Raw genomic sequence first — 26,530 nt, 5'->3', positions numbered from 1 at the left:
ACCCGAGCGCTTCTCACGACTGAATTTTTATTGGGAAGGATATCAGAATATATACTATAGATATGGAAGAGGGGAAGGAAGAAGGAAATACAAAATAACAACTAAAAAAACAAGACGACGAGATAAAAAGCCGGCGATGAAAGCAAGTACATAGCAACATAAAACACGTGCAGTGTTACCATATCTCTTCAATATCTATAGTATATATTGTGATATCCTTCCCAATAACAATTCAGTCGTGAGAAGCGCTCGTGCCCTGTCTCCACCTTTTCTGTGTCTTGTTTTTCACGCTACGTATTTCGAAGATGCAATTGCTCCGACTAGCCCAGTTTAGCTTACTTGTGCATGTTACTGACTTCCAGTTGGTAGAAATTTCCGGAGCCCTTTACTACGGCTTCTCTTATAGCCTGATTTGCTTTTGGACGTTAAATGCGCACAATCTAAACCAACCCCTTCATCGATTTTCAATAAACCTTCCCCCTATAAGAAATAAATAACTCGGCAACTAATAACTGCTTTCATTTGACATAATTAGAGTCACGAAAGCTCTTGGTGCGAACATCTTTGCACTCCTTTGGTTGAGCATAAAATATAGTCTATCCGATTTGAACTGAAGGGGTTTTGTAGAGGACGCACGAGATTCTGTTGGCCTGCTGCCCTCTCAAAGTATGACGTTTCGATCTTCGCATATATTTCTTCATTATTTTCACCCCTTTGCTGCCTCTCTGGATAGCTGCCCCAGAAATTTCTTTTTTGGAGCTCTACAACCACATGCTGAAAAATGGCCTTCTTCGTTGGACGTTGTGGGGTTTTCAAGCGAGAATGGACCCTGCACTTAGGGCCGGCACCACTCCGCTAGCTGGATCAAAGCTGTGGCCGCGAAGAAAAACACACCGAGGAGTAGCCAGCGGGCAAAGGCGTTTATTGGGGAACTCGCCAAGTTCGAACGGCCTCCCTCTGTCGCACGCAGGGAGCAACGGCAGGCAGCTGGCGCGGGAAACAGGCACAGGAAAAAAGTTCGGGTGACCCGGGCCGCCGAGGTGTTCTGTCCGCTGCCTGGCGTCTCGCTCTAAACACTCTTTTGCCCGCCGCGTGCACGCCCCGCGTGGCCGCAGAAACCGAGGGGGCCGAGGAAGGAGGTCAGCCCGCATACGTGATGATAGAAAGGAAGGTGCCGCCGTCGTCTCTCCGGGGTAAGCCTAGGTTGGAGACAGGTAGGCCAGCGCCAGGCCCCGAGAGAGGGAGAGAAGCCCTAGGCGCCCCCCGCGGGCGAGATTAATGCGGTTGCCCACAACGTTTTCTTCATACTTTCGTTCGATTCCGTCCAATAATGAAAGAATAATTGTGACGACTTAAAGTTCTTGTGAAGAAATGCCGTTGGCGGAAGATCCATTTAACAAAGTTTGAAATTCATTGTCTTCAGGCGAAATGCTGCCCAAGAAGAGGCAAACTGCCTTTGATATTTCTATCTCAGAAAGAAAAATGGCTTCAACTGTCCTTTGTTGAGGTTTTGTCGTCGATTTGAAAACTTCTCTTTGAAACTACCTGTTTTGCGAAGGTTCTCCGGCATTTGAGTCGAGCGTCGAACCCCTCATATCCGACAAGATTCATTGATAGGAGACAAAGCAGTGGAAAGAAAACTAAGAAAAAATTATCTGTCGATGCGACATGGCTCTAGAAAAAATTCCAAAGTGAAATAACAGGTAATACAGGCTCAGAAGAAAGAGCTGAAAGGAAAGCCTATTCGGTACGAATAAGCGTCGGAGGAAGGAGCAAATCAGTGACACCAATAGAGGGTGTTACAGCAGGAGGAATTCAGAGGCACATACATACAGAGGGCGCCACGACAAGCAGACGTGCCTCGGAGAAAACTGAAGTAACTCATTTCATTGCCGCTCTTTTTATTTTTTTCCCCTCCCCAAGCGCAGGATAGCCAACTGGGCATCGCCTGGTTAACCTCCCTGCCTTTCGGTCCATTTCTCTGTCTCTCTCTGTGCCGGATTTCACAGCGCGAAGAGGCGCGCTTTTAACTGCGCTCAAAGTGCACTCTCGCAAATTGCTGCGTTCCAGTGGGCGGACAGGAGAAAGAGTAGTATGATGATGATCCAATGGTAGAAAAGGAGGACTTTGGCGGATCCGAAAGCAGTCTAGGGCAGTTCGCTGCTTTGTCGCGAGCGGCAGAGTAGGACGGCATCGCAGGAAGTCACGTGATCTTTTTGACGCCATTCCCGGCATTTTTCACGGAAGGACGAGGAAAAATGGCGGAAGGCAGCAGCGGTCAACCAGTGCCAGCAAGCATAACGCCAGTCGCGAAGCGCCAACGTCTGGACTATGAGCTTTTTGCTGAAGACAGCAGTTCTAGTACAGACTCGAGCACGAGCTCCTCTTCTTAAAGCAGCAGCATTGAAAACAACGATGTGGCCTTGTGTGACGGTATGTTTCAGGAATTGTTTATCCCACTGAGAAAGCGACCGAAAGTCGAGGCGTATTTCGAAAAAACTGTTGCCGCATATTCTGACGAAGAGTGAGTTGCTGCAGCCTATTTACTTAAAACGTATTCAGTAATGCTTACTTTACATAAAAAGTAATTAATAACGACTTGCGTCTTTTTTTTTTATATACGGCAGCGGTTTCACAGAAATTCGCGAATGCCACGGCCGGTCGCAATTTCCCTTGCTGTTGAGTTCGTGAATTCGCCACACTACCCCTCAAGGACTGACCGGTGCGGCCTGCCTGCCAATTTGGCTCAAGAGAATGTGCTCCCTCTTTTGGTAAGGTGTTGCAATTTGTGGTGGAGAGAACAGGTGTGATAAAAGACGACAGCGTTGGAGAAATACGGGAGAAAAACGGTCACAGCACATCCAACTGGGCAGAAATCCTGAAAGATTGCACTAATAGGCTTCTTGAAGGTTTACATAAGGATTTCTCCTTAAATGCTTTGACGCCAGAAAGCTGCTTTTGCGTTTCACTGTCGTTCCGCTAGCGTAGGACGTGAGTGATCGCTTTTTTCTCATATGTGAACATATACGCGTCGAATCGAACTTATAATTCGATTCGCAAAGTGCTTTTGAACGGCAGGACGTTGCTACACCCAGCAAGTATGGAGACTCGTCTGCTCAACTCTGTGTCGTCTCGCTGCGCTAGCATCGCCAACTCTGCTCTTTACTGTCATGCACGTTCCCGCGCTCAAGCCCAAATTATACTATCAATAGGGGAGAAATTCAAGGACGAATAGGTGGAAACGTTCACCAGGCAGCCGACTTTGCAGTGATAATTTCACGGAATTAAGTTTAGATCGAAGCGGAGCGGGAGCGAGGCAACTATCTGGTAAGGTGCCGGTGGTGCTCGGTTGGTATTAGCGCCTCGAAAAGGTATGGTACTGCTTTTTCGACGGAGTGTGCCACGTACTTTTTCGTACTGTAGCAAATTATGCATGAACGGGCTTTTATTCGTGATGTTTGGTGCAGATGACTTCTAATAGCGCTTGTCACACACTCTGCAGCCTTCGTCTTTTACGTCAGTCATTTCTCTTGCGCAGTGCCGCTGAAACAAGGCTGTGCTTTAGAATTAAGTTAAAAGCTAGTCTGGAAGGTAAATGACATCCTAAAGCGATAAACATCACCTGCCATCGATGGCAAGAGTCATCGTCACCAACCAACTAGAAACTGAAAGTGCGACAGCTGTATAACGAGTGGCTCTTCGAGTGTAAGGATTTCCGCGCCTTCGTTCGTGTTTTCTTGGCTGCACGAAAATTCGCTTTCAAGATCACCTAGCCTCATCATCATTTCACTACTTCTCCGTTACGTTCGGAAGACAACAACCAGATAAGAGCATGGTGTTTAATGCACGTACCCCTTAGCCGCGGCAGGTTGAAACCTGCATGCCTGTTTTCTTCGGTTTCTCTGAAATTGCAGGGCTTTGCACACAATGCTCACATTTCTTGCGTTAAGCTTGCTTGTTTCATTCACACGACAGCGGACATTACACGAGAACAATGCAAAAAACTGAGAATGAAAGAGCGAAGGAAGAAACTTTTTGCATTGAAATACACAGCAGACCCTCAACTACCGGGGAAAGCCGTCCAACTTCCGGTGGGTTCACTCGCGCTCGTCTCGGAAAGCGGGAATGCGGTATCTAGCCACATAGTGGAGATCAGTGGGTAACTCACACTTTTCGTCTGTCTTGATATTTTTTAACACCATTGTTAATCAGTGTATAGTTTAGTTTGCTTCCGCACTGTAAAAATTCTCGTAATTAATAAAAAGCGATCAGACTGATTTGAAAATCGCGACTACGATGAGATATTTGGCGTACGTCCCAAATCTTTGTTGGACATACTTTACCAGATATGAGTGACAGAGCACTTGAAGCATCTGTCCAGTCTCCGAATGCATTGTTCTTTATTGCATTTTCTACGATAACCAAGCATGATTTGGCGGCTTTGTGCATGAACTTGAAATCGATTGTGGTGATTCTAACTCGAAAACTAGAGAAGCCGCCGACGAGCTTTGGCCACTCGCTGCGTATATTCTTCACATCAAACCTATGCAAGCCGGCAGAGAAAATGCGAGGCACATGACTTTCGTGGTAATAAAGCACCACGATTTCTACCGCCCTACCACAGTTAGCTTCCGTACATATATAGGTAGCCAGGCTGTGTTAACGGTCCCTGCGTCATTAGTTTTGTCATAAACCCGCAGCCACAATGCGCGTACTTTCGCAATCGGCGTCGAAAATGCATGTGATCGCGTCAGTCCCAAAGCCACCTTTCCATTCATATGCTGGATTTTCCTATTAGTGTAAGCCCTTCACTGAAGTCCATTCTTGATGGCGGATAATTGCAATACGCTTCAGTAGCGGCGTCGCCTGATATTTATACCTCTTTGCTGCGCACCTTAACGATTACTGTTGCCACCAGCATTGTTTATAATTGCTTTCACCCCTTGCATGGCGCTTAAATGATGTCCCTGATATTTAGTGCATACTGTACGGTTATAATATCGTAGTGTGGAGCACTCATCGTGACCTGTTGATTCAAGCGACTGCCCTGCAATCAGCCCCAGATGTTACCTTCAGTTATGTTCCCCCGTCAGGCGTCAGCTTTCCCATGAGCACTCCAGAGGCCAAAATCTCAAGGACATAGAAGTGAAAACTGTAGCGCGTGTTTCAGTTATTACGCGGTCGTTTGAGGTCACACTGCTTGAGGTGAAAGTTGAGTGCATGTGTTCTTAGGTGCGCTAGTAAACTGCGGCGGTAGTTGTAAGAAGCTTTACCGCTGCAGCTAAATGACGTTTTTCACGCCCTGGCGATTTCACACCCCATAGGACATACCGATCGCCAAGCGCAGCTGAGCGATAACCGCGCTGCAGAACCATTGCGTCGCCATCAAAGCGGGAACTCCACGAAAGTTCGACAGTAAAAATCTATTTCCAGATTCCGCCAGTGGGTCCCCACCTGGCCTTGAAGCCATGTGTTGAGTGCCCATGAGTGTCATTCATTGCCTTGCTCGCCCCACCCCGATCGTGCCGCTTCAGTGAATGCACAGCTCGACACTCTAGATGATTTGGTGCGCCAGCGACGTAGCGCTGGTAGGCTTGAGGCCAGCCTTTTGAACTCTGCGCAAGCAGTCATTTCAGTGCACGTAAAGATTTACGGCAAAGAATTATTCAGGAGTCGATGGAGGCGGAACGGAAAATGCGCCCTTGTCAGTGCACGTATCCCCAGGTGGTCAAAATTATTCCGGGGACCTCCACTACGGCATCTCTTGCTCTCTTTCTTCTTTCACTCCCACCTTCCTCCCTTTCATTACGGCGCGGTTCAGGTGTCCACCGAAATATGCGGGACAGATACTGCGCCATTTACTTTCCTCAAAAACCTTTTTGCCAATCACGACCCCTCGGTAGCTCTTTCTGCCTTTCCTCTTTCACTCCCTCCGGATACGTATCCGGTCTCTTACGGCACAGTATGGGTGTCCACCGAGGTGTGCAACAGATACTCCAGCAATTCCTTTCCTTAAAGACGAATTTCAGGGCCTATGTGTCATTACGCTGCATAGTGCCACCGTTATCTCCAGTTTAGCCCTTTTGGTTTCGTTTGGTTAGGTGGTGGTGTGACCTTTTTATTAAGAGCCTTTATGTTAGGCGTTTAATAGGTCCTGGGACAAGGTGACGATGGCGCGTTGCAGGTTCAGGTCCCAGGAGGCAAGCCAGACGGGCCACGGTGGGGGTGGCGGGAAAGGATAGGCGGGGGACTGGAAGGCTACGTGGCATTGTGTAAGGCAGTGTTCTATGTCTGCATATGTGTGTGGACAATTTGACCAGTGAGGTGTGGGAGTGTGGCGGTACAGATAAAGTTTGTCTGGCGTACGTAGGAGATGAAGCTGTATTCGGTGTTTGGTTAAGGGTGTTTAAAGTCCAAAGGGACTCAGGCTATGAGGGACATGGTAGTGAAGTGCTCCGCAAATTTGGACCATGTGGGGTTATTTAACGTGCTCTGAAATCGCACAAAAAACGGGCCTGTGGAATTTAGCTTCCATCGAAGATCGACCGCCGTGGCCGGGATCGAACCCGCATCTTTCGGGAAAGCAGCCGAGTACCATAACCACTAAGCCATAGCGGCGTATACTATTTGCTTTGTGTCTGGCGCTTGATGACCTCAGTTGGCTAGCTGTAATAAAACCCGACACAACACAGTCATTCTTTGGGATACTTTGTTCGAAAGAGCTAGAGCAATTAAAGTTACGTTCCTCAACTATTAACTCATGGGACGTCGTCTCGACTCGACTTAATTACCGAAGTAGTGGTCCACCTGCCCGACGGCTACATCGTGATCTGAGTAGATACAAGCATTCTTGCCTGCAAAAAAACAATGCAATTTAATGTCAGTAAAAGGTGGCCCTTAAAGGGGCTCTTAAACACCTTATGAAGACAGTACACAACTCCCTCAGTCACTACTTCTGTCGTCGTGAACAGAATGCAGAGATAAATAGTACAATTCTTTCAAGGAGCGGGGAAGCCACAATCGCGCGCCAAACTTGAGGAGTCGTTTTTTGTGGCTATTCTATGCTTTCTATGACGCAAGCTCCTGAGTAATTGTCTTCAAAGAGTGGTTACGGTGCTCAGTAGCTGAGCCGGACTACTAGGGTTCAACCCCGACCGCGGCGGCCACGCCTCAATGGAGGCGAAACGCAAACGGCGCTCGTGTGCTGTGCGATTTCAGTGCACGTTAAGGATCCCGAGATGGTCGAAATTACTACGCAGACCTCGACTACGGCAGCTCTTTTTAGAGCGCAGCAGCTTTGGCGTCCGTGGCTGCGTTTCTCGGCGGCGCCGTTTTCCCTCGTAACCACCTCCGCAGCCGGGGAAGCGCGCTGCTCTAGCTGCGCGCGCTCGTGACGTCATCTCCGACACGCCAAAGCCGGAACGCATAGCCGCCGCCGTTCGCCGCTGCGTGCCACCAGCCGCCACATTTCTTTCCGACCACCGCCTGTTTGGGCTAAACTAAGATGTATGGTAACCGCCTGCCCAAATCTCGAGAATGTTCTAAAGAAACCATAAAAAACATGCATCTTTTCAATGCCGCCAATAATCGCACCGCACCACAGCACCCGCTCGTTGTCAAAATTTTCCCCTCAGATTTCAATTTCCACATAGCCGCAGTGAAATACATTTCGACACATATGCCTCTAACGTAATCTTACTCGAGAAGCGCTATCAATAGTGGAAAGTATATATGCAAACATCTTTCATCAGCTGGCTCATGTGGCACAGAGCGACAGCGCCGGGGCGTCTCCCTGTGCACTTAGATGGTCAATGTAGCGCCTCTGGGGGCAGCTGCTAGCCCCATATCATGCTTGCGGAGAAGCTTCATGCAATAAAATGAATCTACTGCAAATGTATTCAAAAGCGGGGCGCTACTGATATCGAAAAAACTTTCTAAGAATTACGCGTGAACTTGTTTGAGAAACGGGACAGCTGCTTCATTCACGACAAAAATATGATCTGCGAAAATGGACTCACATATCCTGTGTAAAAAATAAATGGTTATGAAGATTTGTTCGTTATGCAGCGTCCCTCAATCGCACTCCTTTATTTGTGCGCTAGTACAAATAAAGCACAGCATATAAAGTGTACCTTGTTATGGTGCATTTCGAGGTGCAGCGATCGGCGTACGTTGTACCACTTTTCCAGCGTTGTACGGCCATGCTGCGTAATAATTCGATAACCGCTCCACACGAAGAGATTATCTGTGCCGGCGACGTCAACAGTAAGGACGGTTCCTTGCGCATCAGTCATGCGGTACCAGATCGAGAAGCACACGGGCTCTTGCTGGGGCCCCACGATGAAAGAAGAGATAGTCGTGGAGAACAGCTTCTTCTCCATGTTGTATCCGGCATTGTTTATGACGGGGGCTGTCAAGTAGTAAGAGTACCTCGATTTAGACAGACTTGCGCGCTTCGACGCTCCGGGTGCATATTGTATATGGTTCCTCTTTGAAAAAAACACCTCCTGTGACATGCTTAGCAATTCATTCAGTGACTGTTTGCCCATTTCCTTAAAAATTCTTTTTCAACTACAGATCAAAGGCTATCGTTGGGAGAAGCCGAAAATAACACCTTCTCAGGGGAATTTGAAACAAAGCGCAGTCAAGTTTTTACCATTTTGTATTGACTACAAAAGAGAATATGGACAAGTTTGTTCTAAATACCACTTGCTATCAAACCTGCGCGAATAATCCCAGTTTCACGAAATCGAGTCGAATAGTTGCATTTTATTGCGTTTCTAGAATCAAAAAGAACTTGCGCATTCAGCAACAAATGGGTTAATTCGGGTTTAACGTCCCAAAGCAACTGAGGCTATGCAGGCAGGACAGGTCGTCACGCGCTCAGTATACTCCTCGCAGCGAGCTACAGAATTAAAAACCAGGAAGAACAGAAAGAGAAGATCCCATACAAAATTGTGTCGGTACCGGGGCACACGGAGGTGGCAGGAAACCAAGAGGCCGACAGGATAGCTCGAGGATACATTACTTTTCGAGCATCCGACGAGACCGCGGAACTCGCACCAGCACCCAGGGAATACTCGGCCATACTACAAAACTATAGAGGCAGAAGAATGCAATACTCCCCGCTGCACAAATCTCTCAGCAGAGGGGAAGCTGTAACTTTGAGACAATTACAAACAGGCTCTTTCCCAAACCTACACATACTAAACAATCCATAACATAAGAGTAGCGCAAAACCAGGACGACGGACAAAAGGGGAGAGAACACACATCAACAACACAGGCGCTAACTTCCGACTGACGAAGAAAGCCAAAACCAAGCAAGCGAACGGAACTTGAGTAAAAGTAGCGCATGCGCTGACCTCAGAGAAAAATCGAAGAAAGGCGCGATACAAAATGCGATAAAAAATGAGAGATCACGGATGTTTCGAACCCAAGAAAGCCAGCCCTCGTTTAGACAAGGAAATGGACGGAGTACTAACGCAGTTATCTTGTAAGGCAGCAATCTGTGCAGCTTCCACAATTTCGCGAGTTAGCTTATCTCTACTCTTAGCAACGACTGAGCATTTATCCAAAAAAGTGACGCACATGCAATCTTTGCAGTTCAAAGCTAGATTCCTGCCGGTATATGTCTTCATGTTGTTATTGTGCTCCCGAAGCCTATCGTTCAGGCACCTACCAGATTGCCCAATATACTGCTTGCCACAAGAGAGCGGAATATTGTACACAATGCCCTGAGTACACTTAACAAATTTTTTCCTGTGGCGGATACTACACTGCTGCTTTTGAAAGCGATGTGCGGAGGGCACGGATTTTTTGCATAGCACACTTAGTTTCTCTGGAGCTGAAAAAACCACGCGAATGTTTGCCTTTTTTCCTATTTTCTTGAGATTGTGCGCGGGACAATGGACGTAAGGAATGACAGCCACCTTGCTCCTCGTTTCTTCTGTGGTGTTACGTTTTTGCCGGAGCTTCTTTTTCAGTAGGCTTTCGGCGACTGAACCCACGAAATCTTTAGGGTACCCTGCTTCGAGGAACCTCGCGAGTTGTTCATGAAAACTAGATGTGGATTGATGGGGGCATGACTTTTCAAAGGCGTTTTCCATGCAGAAGTTAATAATGCCTCGTTTCACGAGTTTAGAATGAGCTGATGTATAAGGTAGAAGCGGTTTGTTGTCGCGAGGTGAATAGCACCAGCAAACTTGGTTGTCCATGAATTTAAGCCGAATATCGAGAAATCTTATCTCTGAGTCAGTAGGAATTTCGCAAGTGAATAGTAGCGGGTGAAAACACCCTTGTACAATGGTGAAATGTCTGAAGTAACGGCCTCGAGGTTCGATGGTGTGAAGTTAGCAAGGAATGCGCATGCGTTGCGTATGCGCAACGCATGCGTCTCGCTCGGAGACTGCGTTTTTTTATGATATTCTTGAACCATTTCGGCTCAGCAACAACGCCGCTCTCCAACGGAATTTCGCTTAACAGCGTGGGGGGGTCGTAATGTTTTCGCATTAAAATGCATTGCCGACTTGGAACTCTTAATAAGAACAGCGATAAAGCAGTCATGCAGTTCAATAAAAGTGGCTTGAAGAAATCTCCGCAGTTTACAGTGAAATCACCTCGTGCCCATTTCTCGGTAAACGCAACAAAAATAGAATAATTGAACAAGTACTCAACATTTTTCGAGCGTTCTTGTTGGTGTCCCGATTACGGTGGTGTTAAGAGGTATTCCATATCTCCACGATGAGCAGGAGCCCGCTGAACACTGCCAGTAGCAAAGGTCCCGTGCTTTATAGTCGCAGCTGATTAGCTCTCCTGCGTTTCAAGAAGTACATTTTGTTTTAAATATTAAAATTTCCAAGCAAAGTTATGCACGTAAGTCTCCACTGAAGTGTATCGGAAGCAAGCATAGCGTTATGCTTTCGTGACGTGCAGCATATAATCTCCCAGCATTCATTAAAAACTGTTGCCGTAAAACAGGAGTTCAAACCCGGGGCAAGAGAGTCACAATAACATAAAGCGGTGTATTACGAAGCACCTTTACACCAGTGTACCGGCAAACAACGCTGCTAGGAAATAGAGTGCAGTAGAGGTACCGGATAACGAAAATAGTTAGCTGCTTGCAATGACATTTCTGAATTCATGTCGTTCTGCAGCCATTCCCTCGGTGTTGTCGTGAAAAATGTCTTCCGAAAGCTCTCCTCGAAGCCGCTAAGCTGCCGGGGTGGGTGCTACCACTTTTATGCGCCAGTTCATTAGAACGGGTTCGCTGACACACGGACGTTAGCTGTTTTTTTTTTGCTGTACATAATTGAAGCTGTTTATTTCAGAAATGCGTTGATTTTAAACCTAATAACTAAAATAGCGGTTAGGATCAGCCCGCATATTTAGCTTGGCGTATTACTGATGTTTTGTGGAAACTTTTAAGTGTCATTATCAAAGACGAAATAACAACACTCACTTGTTGACAAGACTTCAGAATCTTGAGGTTGGTTTCTGCAGTCGCCTTTTTCTGGGTGGGCAATGTCATCCAATGCAATATATGTGGGCGACGACTGGGATGCTATAATCCCCCGGAAAAGCACCTGAAACGAGAAGTCAATGGTAACACATTTGCAGTGCAAGTAGGTTAGGGTAGGAATACAGTAGGCCGGATAAATTTATTGTTCTAACTACACAAGCTATTCAGCAGGAAATGGCGAGAGTGCGTGCCGTGCAACAATGGCGTTATAAAATGCGCATTCAAAAGTTTGTGCCAGAAGGCTGGCATCGTTGACCGCAGCGTTGATGAAAGTTCCCTTCAACTGTGTACAGCATTTCGACAGGTAATCTTATGCAGGCTATTGGGACTGTGAAAGCAGAACAATACATTGTCGAAAGAATTTTACGAGTGCCAGTGCTCACATACAAATACTTTTTAAAATGCTCAATTTCTTTTTCACGCAACTGTCCGGTTCAAAACGAAACTGCAACATGACCGATATAGAAATAACAAAATTTTTCCCTTAGTTACATTAATCTGTTATGCTTTTTTATGATTATCGTTTATAATAAAGAAGTAGTCATACCTTCGGGATATTGAGCTTCAAAATCATTCTCATCGGCCTAACTACGCCCACTACACGGCAAAGACCTTTCCCGTATATCTCCAACTGAGCTTGCCTTGTGCTAGCTGAGGCCTCATTATCCCCGCATACTTCCGATTCTAATTTGTCCTCCTAACATTGTGGCGCCCCCGTGTTACGTTTGCTTTTTCTTGGAATCCAGTTGGTTAGCATCAACAGCCACAGTTTTTCTTGCCTTCGCATTGCAAGCCCTGCCGAATCCCATTTCTTCTACTTGATTTCGACGAGGATATTATTAACCCATCTTTGTTCCTGTCCTAACCTTGCCATCTTTCTTTCCCTTGGCATTACACCTAATATATTCTTTCCTGCAGCCCGCTGTGTGATCCTTAACTTAGGTGTAACCCTTTTTGTTAACCGCCAAGTTTTTTCCGCACCGGTAATTACCGACGGAGAGCATTTGTCAGGTTTTCTCAGATAACTAATGGCAGTTTAGCAACATCCTTCAAGAGAAATGTATATAGGTGCTCTATCTTAACGGTATTTGCCGTTGTAATTGAAACGAGCCAAACACCCCCCCCCCCTACACACACACACACACACACACACAAGAAAAGAGAACGGGACAGAGCAACACTCGTAGTTATTAGTGGCGCTCTGTCCCGTTCTTCTGTCGTGTGTGTGTGTGTGTGGTTTTTGGGGTCTTTAAATTACAATGGTCAATCACGACCTAGCCCATCGATCTGAGTGGCCGATATATTAATGAGCATTTGTTCAAACATCGAAGACTTGCAATAGAGCGCGATCGTCCAACTTGGCTTTGCATTGCAGAAAGCACAATGAATGCTTCCCCCATTTAGATAAGACAAGTGTCCTGTTTAATCACCCAGATCAAATTTGTGGGGAGCTGATCGAGGCCTATATGATCAGGAAGGAAGCAGATGAGTGTGTTGCTTCACCATCTATCAATTTGGTAGTTAAGGTGTTAGGGTTTTTTGGCAACTGTGTGCGGTCCAGGAGGTAGGGGAATGCCGTCTACTACGAAAGGTAGTACGAAAGGTACGAAAGGTAGTCTTCTAATTTCGTTGAAAAAAATGTCATGACACGAGTATGGTGTGCATGCGCAGAATGGTTTTGTAAGTCCGAGTCTTTGTTTGTTTCTTAGGGATTGTTTACTATTCCGGCGCCTTTATATACTTTTCCGAGATTAATATAACCAGTTGTTAGTCAGCACTCATGTCGTCTCCCGTCTCCCTTTTCTCCTGTCTTCTGGGCTGCTTAAGCACGAGCAGAAATCTTGAGAGCTAATGAATGCATAGGATGCGGCTATAATACAGTGAACTAAAAAATGGGGGATCGCGTCCAAGCGAATGACAGTGGCGCAAACAATCTGAGTAACATGCCGCGTCGAGCTAAAATCCACTGCGTTCACAAGGTGCGTATTGTTCTTGACGCCGTTGTTCCTGTTCTCACGACAGGTCAGCCAAATATGTGAATTACAACTTGGAAACGGCCAAAATTCAAAGGGCGACCTCGTGGGCGTATTTTTCAACATCACCAGGTATAAAACATCTCTCGTAGCGATACCCAGCAGGAGTTCTTGCTTATCAAAATGAGAGCAGTGGACAGAGATGCCCTGCGTTTCTTGAGGCACGAAACGATACCTGAGCCAGGTGGCCGACTTCCACCAGTCTTGACGTTGTGCAAGAAAAGAGCCCCATTTGTCGCGATGGCCAGTCCGTTCTTGCTCTCTGCCACTCTCAGAAATAACTTAAAAGGAAGCGAAGAACAGTTCACTACCACTTCAAATCGACTGCAACGCGCCTTTATGTCGATGACATACATAAGGGAGCCGAAAACGAGCAGTTAAGGCAGAAAGCTAGAGCCTGTGTTGTCTTCGTCTTTCCTGTTGTCCCTGTTTTTAGCGCTATTACTATGTCCTCTCAAACGAAAACGAATAGGCTGCATCGGAACTCTATAATGAGACAAACCCAATTTCCTGAGCGCCCTTGATGTAGCTGCAAAAATTGGCATAAAAAATGAACAGCTGTCAGAGAGACATACCCAACAATTCTGGACAAAATTAAATTTTAAGCAGCTTAACCATTTATGAGCGCATTTTTTCATATAACGTAAGACTTAACTATAATAGTCAACATATCCGCAGATCATCCAACGGCAGAGTTTTATTTCTTCGCCATTAAAGTTTCTGCTATTGTCAAAAGCGTTCCCCATTCGTTTTTCTGCAACAGTTATAACTGTTTGATGCGATCGATGGAAACGCATTAAAACAAAGATTTTGCTTCGTAAGAAAAAAATGGATGATTACCTCCAATATTTCCTTAACAGTATCGAAACAAATTTTCAATTTCCAGAATATTTGTCCAAGAAAGCTGGACATGCGAGCAAAACTTGAAGGGAGCCATGCCGCTGGGTTAACTATCAGCAGTGTTGAAGGTGTTAGGACCAGGTGGGAACCATGTACTGACCTGCTAAGGTTGTGCACGTGCACTGGCAAAAGCTCCACGAGAGAAGGACCACCAAACCATCCGTCATACAAATCACCGCGCCGATTTAAGACCCCCTAAGGTAGCTATTTCCTTTCAACGAACGAGCGAAGGTACTATTTCAAACACTTTGGCGCGAGAAAACCGAATGGAATGATGTCCTGCCCAAGGAAACTCAAGCGCAATAGTCAATCTGGCTTGACGAACTGTGTTACCTCCACAAGGCCAAGATGCCATGGTACTACAAAGCAAAAGCAGAAAGAGACGCAGCAACCAGTCAGAACATTTTTGCGGATTCGAGCCCAGTGGACAATGGAACGGTCGCCTACATACGACAGAGGGCGAGGATTGTACTGCGATAATATTAATCAGCAACTGTACGGTCAGTCGAATTAAGGAGCTTACCACATTGAGACTGATGCTGATGGCATGTCTGTTCCTCTCCACCTTTCCCTCATTAAAATTCTCTCTCTCTCTCTCTCTCTCTCGGCATGTCTGTTGGCAAAGTGATTACGCCGCTGTATTGTAGACCAGCTGCAGGAGTTTCTTCAAAATGTCTGTTTGTGGACGTGTTCAACCACCGCAGTACACTATATGCACGGCAGCGCCGATGGCTGGCAGCAACCTGTACGCAACCTCACGGTCGATATTCAGAGACTCACTAGAAAATGTAGCGGAAGCATTGCCCCGGAAAAGAGAATTCTGCTAATATCTTTACCCACCGTCTATCCACACAGAAGATCTTGAAGAATGAACTTTTTAAGAAGGGTCCACGATGCATGTGCGTGAACGAATGCCACTGGTCTGAGGGCCGAATCGCGCCGACATTCACAGGGGTGGAACTGGAGCCAACAAGGGAAATGAAAGCGCTGCCTGCTGCCACCAGTACGGAGTTTGCGGATGCCTTGATGGAAATACAGAGTTTCAGTTCCTTCTTACACTTGACTAGAATGCCCGCATGGGTGTTACGATTTGTCGCGAACGTCAGATGCCAAAAAAAGCGAATCCCTACCACTGACATTGGAGGAGTCTGTAGGCCAGTGGAATAGTGGACTATTCGTGAGAAAAGCGCTAGATTTGCCAACGAAGTCAACGTAGCGCGTACAACATAGCCAGAGAAACGCACCAAACAAGCCGCTAAAGAATGTGTTGTTGTGGCACGAGAGTCACGGTGTTTTTAGAGTGCATAAGGCTTCAACAGACCCAACTGAGTTATGCCAGCAAGCATACCGTTATTCTGCCTAACCACAGTGGCTCGTCCCAACTTATGGTTAAACAATTAAACAATGCCACCACAAGCGCTGCATGGAGGCATCCACGATACTCTGGCTCAGTTGAGAGAAAAAGTCAGGGTGATTGGCCGAAGACAACTGGTAAAGAAAACAGCCAAGGTGTGCGTTTTCTGTGCGCGTAACCACGTGCAACCAGCTAGCGGAATGTGCACGCCACTTTCAAGAGCTATAATCACAGAGGTTCATTCGTTTCCGGTCACTGGAGTTCACTTCAGGGACCTTTACTGATCAAAAAGAATGGTATTACAGCGCTCTGTTCACTTCTGGCTTCGCCGGAGAGCTCCACCTTGAAATCTTAAGCGACATGTCGACACCCTCTTTCCTTTTGGAGTAGATTATTTATCACCCGACAAGGTATGCCTCATACTGCTTACAACGACCACGCACTCACCTTTAAGAAGGCAAGTAAGGACCTGGCTACTGTTCGAAGCATTATTACAAGCGACGAAGTCAAAAGCTACTTGAAGAACAACAGGGTTGAGTGGAAGTTCATAGTGGAATGCGCGCCATGATGCGGTGGCTTCTACAAATGGCTTGTTGGCCTTCGAATAAAACCTTAAAGAAAGCGCTGGGAACAATTTGCTTCGGTTTGAAGAAGTCACCACAACGCTCACTGACGTTGAAACCATCTTTAACTCTCGTCTACTAACACACGTACACACCAAAGCGAAGGAACCTCCGGCGCAGTGCCCGGCCTCGATTATCAAGGGCAGGAGGCTCATCTTTCTTCCAGATGTTGCGCATGCCGAATTGAATGAGATTACTGGTGCGACCCTGCGGGAAAAGTTCGCCGAGAAAGTTCGACTCCTGCGCGGGTTCTGGCGGCAGGGGATGAAGAAGTATTTGAACGAATTGCAAACATCGCTGCTTCCCGGAAAGAACCCTACCTGGAGTCTCCAGAAAGGTTATCCAGTGCTACACCAAGAATCTCTACAGCCAAGACAGCTCTGGAAGATGGCAGTATTTTACAAGACCTTTTCTTGGCGTGAGAGGTGAGTTAGGCCATGTACCATGCGATCCCTGGGCGGAGCAACTCTAGGTAGCCCGTTTCAAGTGCTCTATACTGTCAAGTAGTGGTGACGCCAGTCCAGGCAGCGAGGAAGACCGCGAAAAGAGCCCTCTGAAAAGAAATAGTTTATTGGGGCTGACCTGCGCCCACAATAGACTGAATGAATGAGCGGCGGCGAAAGGAACAAGTGTGGTCGGCAGACGTTGAACAGAATTCGCTCTGCTCACAGCCGTGCTGAATTAAAAGCTGATAGCGAACTTTTAGTCTGGGACAGCCTAGAATCTGCTCCGCCTGGAGGCGCCCAATCGGGATAAATCTGGTCGCGTCTTGCATCACAAACATAGCGATAAAGCCGCGTGTCGGTACGTTTGAAGGATGAGCAAACAAAAAGTACAAAGACTTGCGCCAATACGATAGAGCTTGTGAAGTATGTGTGGCTGAGAAATGTCAGTGCCATTTCGGGAAGGAATTTCTTCTGAACGTAATGTCTCCTAGAACAACAGTTATGCGTGCGTCGACCTCTAAGCCGAATTCCCTGCTTTCGAAAAACTTTCTTACTAATTTACGACAGTCTGTGCCCTTCGAGGAGGGCGCCCTCTTCCTGCCCTTCAGCGCTCCGCCAAACGCTCTTCATGGAGACCATCGCTCCACTTCGGAGCCCTCGAGCGGCGAGAAGGGAGAGAGCAGCCCAATTCTTAATTATAAACGCTTATTTCCTTCTTTAGTCTTATTTATACTGTACAAGCTCTGCACAAAGGCGGCTCCGTGCGGCTTTATTGAGCATGTGTGCCTCTTCTTGGGGCCTGCACGCTGTGTTTTGACTGACCGTGTCTGTGACCGTAACGTTGACTGTGCGGTAACTTTGGCTCCCTCTTGTTTTGTTTTTGTGTTTTTACCCCCTCCTTTTTCTCGCCGCACGCCCACTGTGCATGGAATGTCGGACTGTGACTACGGCTTTGCCTTTTGCTGTGCTACGACTGTGGTTATTCCTCTTTTTTGTTCTTGTTTTAGTTTTTTACTTCCCCGTTTTCGCCTTTAAATTTTGTTCTTTTATTTTAGGCGCTTAGCTCCTTTTCGTTTATCTTTAATTGGCTTTAAGCCCGGCAAAGCACTGCTGGTCCAGGCTAGCTCACTCTTTATTTTTTGTAGTTTATATATTTTTTCTGAGAGGACTAATAAAAGGGGCCTTATGGCTTAGTACGCGCGATCGACCAGTCAACCACGAAAGCGCTAGTCACAAACAAACGTTTTAAACAGCAAACCTTCTCAATAAAATCTCTTTTACGCAGTAATATTTCCAGATTCTTTGTTCACTGGTTACTGATCTTTCAGCGGAAGTCACAACATTCACGACAATAATCTGCGATTTCCTAACGGCATTGCCTTGCTAAGTCACAAAGGGGATACCTAGCAAGTCGTGAGTAGTGACATAGACGGGCTCATCAGAACGGTTGGTCGCAAAATTATTACGCATAGGTCAAAGTAACGTTCAATGGTCGGTCGCGGCGCCTTTCCTCGTCGGGAAAACAGTCGATTTGTTCGGCTTGTGGGGCTGGGAGACTCAAATAGGCCGTTCAATCGCCCTTCCGCCCGCGGTCGAAGTTCTCACCGGCACCCTTTTCTGGGCGCTGTCCATTTTTGGCCGCGTTTTTCGCAACGCTCGGTCTCTTGGCCTCGCGCTGAGGCTCTGCCCTAGCAAGGCCTAGGCTCCCGGTGCTCGTTGTTCTCTATAGGTTTTTTTTTTTTAGAAAAAAGAGGACACTCCGTGTGTCGATGGGACTTTACAACCACGCCTGGGGTGCGGCTTGATGACGGTGGTCGGAACCGACAACGCACTTCCTCACCAGAGCAGGATTTGGCAACTCTGGTGTAGTACTTGGCAGAAACCTCCTATGAAGAACCCAATTAACCCTCGGCGCTCAGTCCCCACAGGCTGCGGAGCAACTGACCAACTGACCAAGGTGGCAGTCAGACCTGTGACGCAGCGGAGGATGCCAAGAATCACTGGCTCCGGACAGGCCGCCATTGGAAACTCAACCTAGCAACGTTTAACACCAGAACCTCAAGGTCTCCTATTAGCTTGCATCTAAAAAAATGGAGGAGTTTACTGAAGCGGAAGTCTATTGACGAGTTAGGATTAAGAAGGAAAGTAGGTGAATTCAGGATTTTGCTGCAGAACAGATTTTCCGCTCTAACTGAGCATGAGGACTTCTAACTCCACAGACAGAATAGAACTATTACAGCTATCAAAGTTAATAAACCAGTGCAAGGTAGCCGACATCAGGAAGTTCAACATGGAGAAAATCGAGCATGCTCTGAAGAGCAGAGGTAGCCTAAAAGCAGTGAAGAGAAAACTATGCATAAATAAGTACCAGATGTATGCCATAAGAGGCAAAGAGGGCAATGTCATTAGTAATGCGGATCAGATAGTTAACGTATCCGAAGAATTTTACACAAATCTATACTGTAGCGAGTGTAATCAGAGTGTTACTGAGAGAGGCAGCAGAGCACATTAATGGGACATCCCACCAGTAACGAAGGACGAAGTAAAGAAAGCCTTGGGAGCAATTCAAAGCCGAAAATCTGGTAATGATAATGAGATAACAGCAGATTTGTTGAAGGATGGAGGAGAGGTTGTCCTCGAAAAACTTGCCACCCTGTATACTCAGTGCCTTGTGACCTCGAGCGTACCTAGATCTTGGGAAAAGCGCTACCATTATCTTAATTCCTAAGAAAGGAGACATCAAGGACTTGAAGAATTACAGACAGATCAGCTTATTGCCTGTTGCCTACAAGGCATTTACTCAGGTAATCGATAATAGGGACAGGACAACTTTAGACGTCTATCAACCGAATGATCAGGCAGGCTTTTGTAAAGAATACTCGACAATAGACCATATTCACGCTATCAATCAGGTGAAAGAGAAATACGCAGAATATAGCCAGCCCCTATATATAGCGTTCATTGATAACGAGAAAGCGTTCGACTGAATAGAAACCTCCGCAGTCATGCAGGCATTGAGGAAACAGGGTGTAGAAGAGTGTTATGTGAAAATATTGGAAGATATTTATAACGACTGCACAGCTACCATGGTTCTCCATAAAGTTAGCAATAAAATTCCAATAAGGAAATGTGTCAGCAGTGAGACACAATCTCGCCAATGGTATTCACCGTCCATTTACAGGAGGTATTCCGGTGCCGGTAATAGGAACAGTTCGGGATAAAATTTGATGGAGAATACCTATGTAATCTCCGTTTCGCTGATGACATTGCCTTGCTAAGTTACTCAGGACATGAACTGCAAAGCATGATCAATGAGTTTGAAACGGAGAGCAGAACGGTGGTGCTAAAAATTAACATGTAGAAAAGCAAACTAATATTCAACAGCCTAACAAGAGAACAACAGCTCGGAATTGGTGGCGAGGTGCTGGAAGTAGTGCGAGAATATGTTTATTGAGGGCAAGTAGTGACCGCTGATCCGGATCATGAGAGGAAAATAACTAGAAGAATAGATTGGGGTGGATCGCATATGGCAGGTTCTCTCAGATGATGAATGCACTTTGCCAATATCCCTGAAGAGAAAAGTATGCAACACTTGTATCTTACCGGTACTCACCAATGGGGCAGAAACGTGGAGGCTAACAAAGACGGTTCAGCTTAAGTTAAGGACGACGCAGCGAGGTATGGAAAGAAAATCTATAGGTGTAACATTAAGAGATCGCAAGCGGGCGGAGTGGGCGAGGGAACAAAGGTGGGTTAATGACATCCTAGTCGAAATGAAGTGGAAGAAATGGGCTTAGGCGGGGCATGTAATGCGAAGGCTAGATAACCGCTGGTCCTTAAGGGTAACAGAGTGGATTCCAAGAGAAGGCAAGCATAGCAGGCTGCGGCAGAAAGTTAGGTAGGCGGACGATTTTAAGAAGTTTGCGGGGATACGGTGGCTGTAAACGGCGAATGAAATAGTTAATATAGAGACATAGGAGAGGCCTTTGCCCTGCAGTGGGCGTAGTCAGGCTGATGATGATGATGAGGGCCTCTAGCGACCACAGATCGGGCTCACGATAGTAAAATATCTAGAAGAATGAAAATGCGTTTTAGGGCATTTCCGAGGCTCTCCCAGATCATGAATGGCAGTTTACCAATATCTCCCAGGAAAAACGTATATGACAGCTGCTTCTTGCCGGTATTTATCTAGGGGCAGAAGTGTGGAGGCTGACGTAAAGGGTTCAGTTGAAATTCAGGACAACATAGCCAGAAGGAAGAGGGCATAGTTGGTCAGCGAACAAAAGCGGGTTAGCCGCCGCGGTGGCTCAGTGGCTATGGTGCTCGGCTACTGACCCGAAAGACGTGGGTTCGATCCCGTCCACGGCGGCTGGAATTTCTTTGGAGGAGAAATTCTAGAGGCCCGTGTACTGTGCGATGTCAGTGCACGTTAAAGAACCCCAGGTGGTCGAAATTTCCGGAGCCCTCCACTACGGCGTCTCTCATAGCCTTAGTCGCTTTGGGACGTTAAACCCCATAAAACCAAACCAAACAAAAGCGGGTTAAAGTTATCCTAGCAGAAATGAAGAAACAAAAATGTGCTTCAGCAAGGCGTGCGCGGCGGAGGCAAGATACCGGGTGGTTGCTAAGGGTAACGAAGAGGAATTTAAGAGAAGGAAAGTGTAGCAGCAGGTGGCAGAATTTTAGGCGCGCGGATGAGATTCAGAAGTTTGTGGATATACGGCGGCCGCAGCTCGCTGAGGACAAGGCAAATTGGAGGGAAATGATGAGGCGTTTCTCCTGTAGTGGGCTTTGTAGGCTCTCGATGATGACGACAAAATCATTGGAGATGCATATGGAAAACGGAAACTCCAGCAGGAACAAGTCTTCAGTAGGCAAAAATCACCAGCTCTTTAGGTTACCGTGGATTAAGGGTGGTGGTTTGAAAACGAAGGTAGGGTAGTTTCTGTGTGTTTTTCCTATTAACAAGCGCCAACATAAAACTTGTATTGTATTCTCGGTCACTTTCGTACCACGTAGCAGCAGGACAGTTGAACCGTCCACTTCAACAGTACGATCACAAAATTCGCAGTCTCTTAGCTCGGCTATGCCAGAATATGCGTAGCGAAACCGAGCGCAAAGACAAGGCAAGCGGTGTGACGTCGTACCAAATGGCGGCGGTGGCTCCGTGGCGAGGCGCGCCGAGTGACGTCATGCCAGATGGCACGGAGAGCGCGCGGCGTCCGCCAGCTGCGGCGGCTGCTAGGGAACGGCTCAAGTTCGGTCTATCGCAAGTTCGTGGCCAATGTAGCTTTCGCTACAACAAACATTTCCATTCGCACTTTCTCCAGGTACCGCCAGTTTCATGCTCACCACTGACGCCATCCCAGGCACAGCAACGCGGCCCCGTTGCCAAGTGGCATTTGTAGCTCCTTCCTGCCTCCAAACGGGAACACCTTCTTTCCACCTCGGCAAAGATCGGTATGCGGCTGACAACACCTGGAATGTGAAGGTCTTTATGTGAGAACCAGAAACCACGCCAACTTGTTCACGCAGGGGCTCCAGCAGGTGGCTAAATTCTCTTTTTTATCTTTCCATTCCAAATTATTCGAAAATTGTATCGAATCCGCGTCTGACACGTCTCCAGGTAAGAAAATATTACTAAATACTAAAATTGAGTAAGCCATTTTCTGAGATTTGTATTAATCTAGCAGTTTCCGTTTTCTGAAACTTGATCCCTCCGTTCACCTCATGGATAAGAAGACTCCTATTTTTCTTGTATTTATTTTTATCGTCTATATGGAAGTGCCTAACTTATCTGGTCTCTGCATAAGCTATGTTAACTCAACTTCTTTGGGTAACCAGTCTGTCGTCCACACTACATAAATGCTTTCTGAATGCCTGTCGCGCAAGTCGCCTGGCTCTTTATGCTGTGCTATTTAGTCTTCGCATATAATCAGGAATTACACACTGACATTCGATTACTTGAAGTTGTAAATTGAGTTTGTAAAAAGGGTAACATTCTTTTAAGAGCTGGAGGGATTCCGACGTGTCAAGCAAGAATCAATGAAATAGAACAAGTGTTGAAGTGCCAATGTCGTTTAGAATTCCATTGCTTTTCATATTCCAAAAAGAATGAAACAATTGGCAAACAATTACGCTAGCCGGTAACTCTAAATTTAAGCGCACCTCTTCAGCCCTGGCTGCCGCGGTAGTTTCTACTCGTCACTGCTGGCAGGTAGAGTGTTGCGCGCCTAGCCACTCTGGGACCTTCCTTTGGCAGCTACCTTCCGTTTGTGCATTCCGTGGTAGGCGGTCTTTCGCTTTGCTGCTAGCTGCTACCTACCAGTTGGCCTGTAACGCCGACAACGCTGAAGACAGCGGCTACGACGCGGAATGCACAACAGGTGTGTAAGAGCCGCGCTCTAATATTCTATGTTGTCTTGTGCATCACCTTGTGAATACGAATTGTGAGTGCGGAAAAAACCACCCAATTGTCTGAATAGATGCTACAGTTGGATATACAAACTCTTGTAGTGAATAATACAAGCGCGCTGGGCATGCTCAGCAATCATGCTTCTGCAGATGCAAAGAGAAATAGATGGTTCATTTGCTGTCGCCAGATGTTGGACTTTAAGATGGCCTATTGAGAAAGAGTAGTATGTCGTAGAATAGTTGAAGCCTTTTGGGAGTAACGCAGTAACTGAATTGAATTGCAGGCATTGTTTAAATTAAATATGGGAGCTGTTCCACTTTTTTGCACAACATACTTTACGGATGCACGCATATGTTGGATAATTGTGCCTTGAAAGTGGTCGTTGATATCGAAAACAGCCAAAGAAGTAGTCTCCTTGCCATGCACATCAAGGCTTCCGACCGACATGCGCTCAGATCACATAGGCAAGGTGTTCTAGTTGAGCTAGTTTCTACCCCACCCACGACGCAATGTCAATAAGCAATGACGGGTCACGACATCCTTTATATAGATAAACATACACCGGAGTTATTGCTTAATTTCACTGCAACGATTTTTGATTGGATGCTCACTCGTCGAAAAGTCTACTGCGTGAAAGTGCAAATCGTGATTAGCATTGGCTGAAACCAAAAAATCTTATGGCTCAGACCTGTATATCTTGTCTGTACTCAAAGAGAGACACCAGTTCGCTTTGTCACTAATTTAATTTAGGTTGCTGGGAACGTGCAGACCACCTATACTATCTATGGGAAATGATTCTATATGTGCCGCAAGCAGTTTGAACCACTCAAGGCAGTTACTGGAGTAGCACGATAGGCTCATAACCAGGCAGACCTCTTCTTTATTCATTAAAGTCTCTCTCTTTCTCTCTCTCTCAAGGCAGTTTTTTCCCTACCAGTGTTTAATTTTTGTTATATGGCGTCCAAAACAGGATGAACATTATTGGTTCCTTTCCGCTACAACACTGTAGAAAGGGAAAATCCACACTGCTGCCATACAGTTCCCTCCCATTGCGTTGATGTCATTCCCTGAAGAGAAAGAAAAAGTTAACGGGAGAAGTGAACGGCCGCCGCGCCGGTGCGGAAAGTGCTGACGCACTGTCAAGCCGCTGCTAAGAGCGGCGGCCGTTCACTTCGCCACGGTCAGCGGGCACGCTCAGTTTGCTCGAAGCGCCGTTGAGAGCGCTACAATTTGGTAGCGCACGAGCGCAGTCGCGTGGTATTTTTTCATATTTCGCGGGCTCTCTTTAGATGCCGGAAAAAAGGACCCCGTGGGAAATACGATGCTACAATAAACTGGATCGGTGTTTATAAACATGCTCTATTACCTAACGTAACGGTCTAGACAATAAAATGAATATTTCAAAATTTGCATAATTAATCTTAGTTAATTAACTAATTATGTCCAATAAAAAATTTAGTGAGGAGGGCCACATGATGGCAAACAATGTATCGTTGGTTTCGGCGGGCTGCGTTTTACTGCATTTTTAAATCCTTGGTTCAATTTACGTGAAACATCCTGTATGCAGGCGCGAAAGCACAGTTTACGGTATCGGTTACTATATTCCCATTTATATTTCCTTTTGCTGCTGCTTTGTACATTTTCATTCGCGGGTCTGTGTTAAGAGAAAAAAAACGACACATATGAAGCAAGGTTTCTCGTCAGTAGTAATCTCGCTGATACCTCAGAGCTCCAGCCTTAAATGTGTTAATGGGTGAGCGTGTGTGCCTTTCATCCAAACAGCTACCTCAAAATATTCTTTTATTTTACATCGGCCAAATTTTGTTTGCTCCTCTTGAAATTTTAACTTTGTACTCTGTTTACACTGTACTCCGTTCTTATAATTACTACATTTTTTTCGCCTATCAGCCGCGTAGCACGCCAGCCTACTATTTTAAGCAGCGCCATACGGCAGGGAAAGAAATCTATATTGCGTGACTACTAAGACATTGTAGAGGCAATATGATGTTATAAGCGGTGTACAAAGCTTTGTAAAAGAAAATAGAGTTCAAGCCGAAAAGAATAGAAAGCTGTGCGTGTTGAAAGTTATTCATGCTGTTTTGTTGGCGCAAACTTTACGAAAACAGTGCATGTCGTGTGTTTTCCTTCCTTGTCTTAGTAAAGTTTGTGCACATAGAAGCCCCGGAGATTACAAGCCACTTGATTAATTTCCCTAGACATGGGTGACCATACAATTAATTGCATTGGATAGGAGTGTAAAAACGCCATACCAACAAACTTGTGTCGTTGCTTCCAAAGATGATATACCAAAATTCGATGCACACCACTCCTTTATGTTGTTCAGGTAGAACCTTCATAATTTCGCCTTGGTTCTGACCCTTTTTTCCAAAGGTACTCAGGTAGAGGTATGATCCTAAAATGGGACCGCAAACAGAGATCAACGCTGTTACCACAAGGAAAACTGGATTTTTAGCAGACGTACACTAATCTGAATTTCAGTGGCGAAACAAGGCCGCTCGTTTGGACCCCAAAAGTAATCTCGCCAGAGAATGCGCCACCCAAAGGGCAAACGTTAACGGGAGTGCACTCCTAGAACTAAAGGAGTGCAGAGGAGTGCCCAGAACACACTTTGAAGGAGTATTCGCTTATCCCATATTCCACTCCTTTTTCCAGAATAAAATTACTCCCTCTGGACAAAGAGTGATCCAACACTTACTCAAGGAGTACTGTACTACTCCTGCAATAGAGTACAGGCACTCCTCCAAGGGAGTAAAGCTACCACATTGAAACAGCATCCTACTACTCTTTCAGGTAGAGTTCCAGGACTCCGTTTGTTAGAGTGACTATACTCCTTCAAGGAGTATCAGCCCAGATCTTATTTTACTCCTTCAAAAGGAGTTTCACGTGTTTTCAATGTACCCTACTAATTTTCTTAATTCACATATTCTTCAGAGCAAGTTGGTCATATGTTTTGCAGGATCCACCTGCGCTACATCTACAAAAGAGTAATGAGCAAAAGGGATTATAATCTTTGAGTAGAATAATTTTTGCTCATACAACTACTTTATGGCTACACTACAGTTTCCACATTAGTATGGTGCTCTGTCTGCGTTGGGAATAACAATGGTTCAAGAAATAATGACACAAATGTACAACACTGATAACTTTTATTTCTCAAGTCATTGCTGTGATTGCTGTGGCTGCCCAAAAACACGCTCGGGAGGCGCTCGCTAGGATCA

At 46.2% G+C, this 26,530-nt stretch overlaps 1 protein-coding gene across 1 annotated transcript in view; it reads right to left on the bottom strand.

Annotated features, from left to right (window-relative positions):
* Positions 1-10,785, bottom strand: part of LOC149370574 (MAM and LDL-receptor class A domain-containing protein 1-like) — a 126,066-nt gene extending 115,281 nt beyond the window's left edge. Inside the window, exons 1-2 of the mRNA XM_089578006.1 lie at positions 10,677-10,785; positions 8,133-8,410 (exon numbers count right to left, since the gene is read on the bottom strand). Coding sequence (XP_089434132.1) covers positions 8,133-8,381 — 249 coding nt within the window. The 5' untranslated portion in view covers positions 8,382-8,410; positions 10,677-10,785. The remainder of the gene's footprint in view (positions 1-8,132; positions 8,411-10,676) is intronic.
* Positions 10,786-26,530: the final 15,745 nt, after the last annotated feature.

The sequence above is a fragment of the Amblyomma mixtum genome, chromosome 1 (assembly GCF_055824585.1).
Source record: "Amblyomma mixtum isolate Tamu chromosome 1, ASM5582458v1, whole genome shotgun sequence".
Lineage (NCBI taxonomy): Eukaryota > Metazoa > Arthropoda > Arachnida > Ixodida > Ixodidae > Amblyomma > Amblyomma mixtum.
Note: the sequence above shows the minus strand (reverse complement) of the source record. Positions and strands in the feature narration are given on the sequence as shown.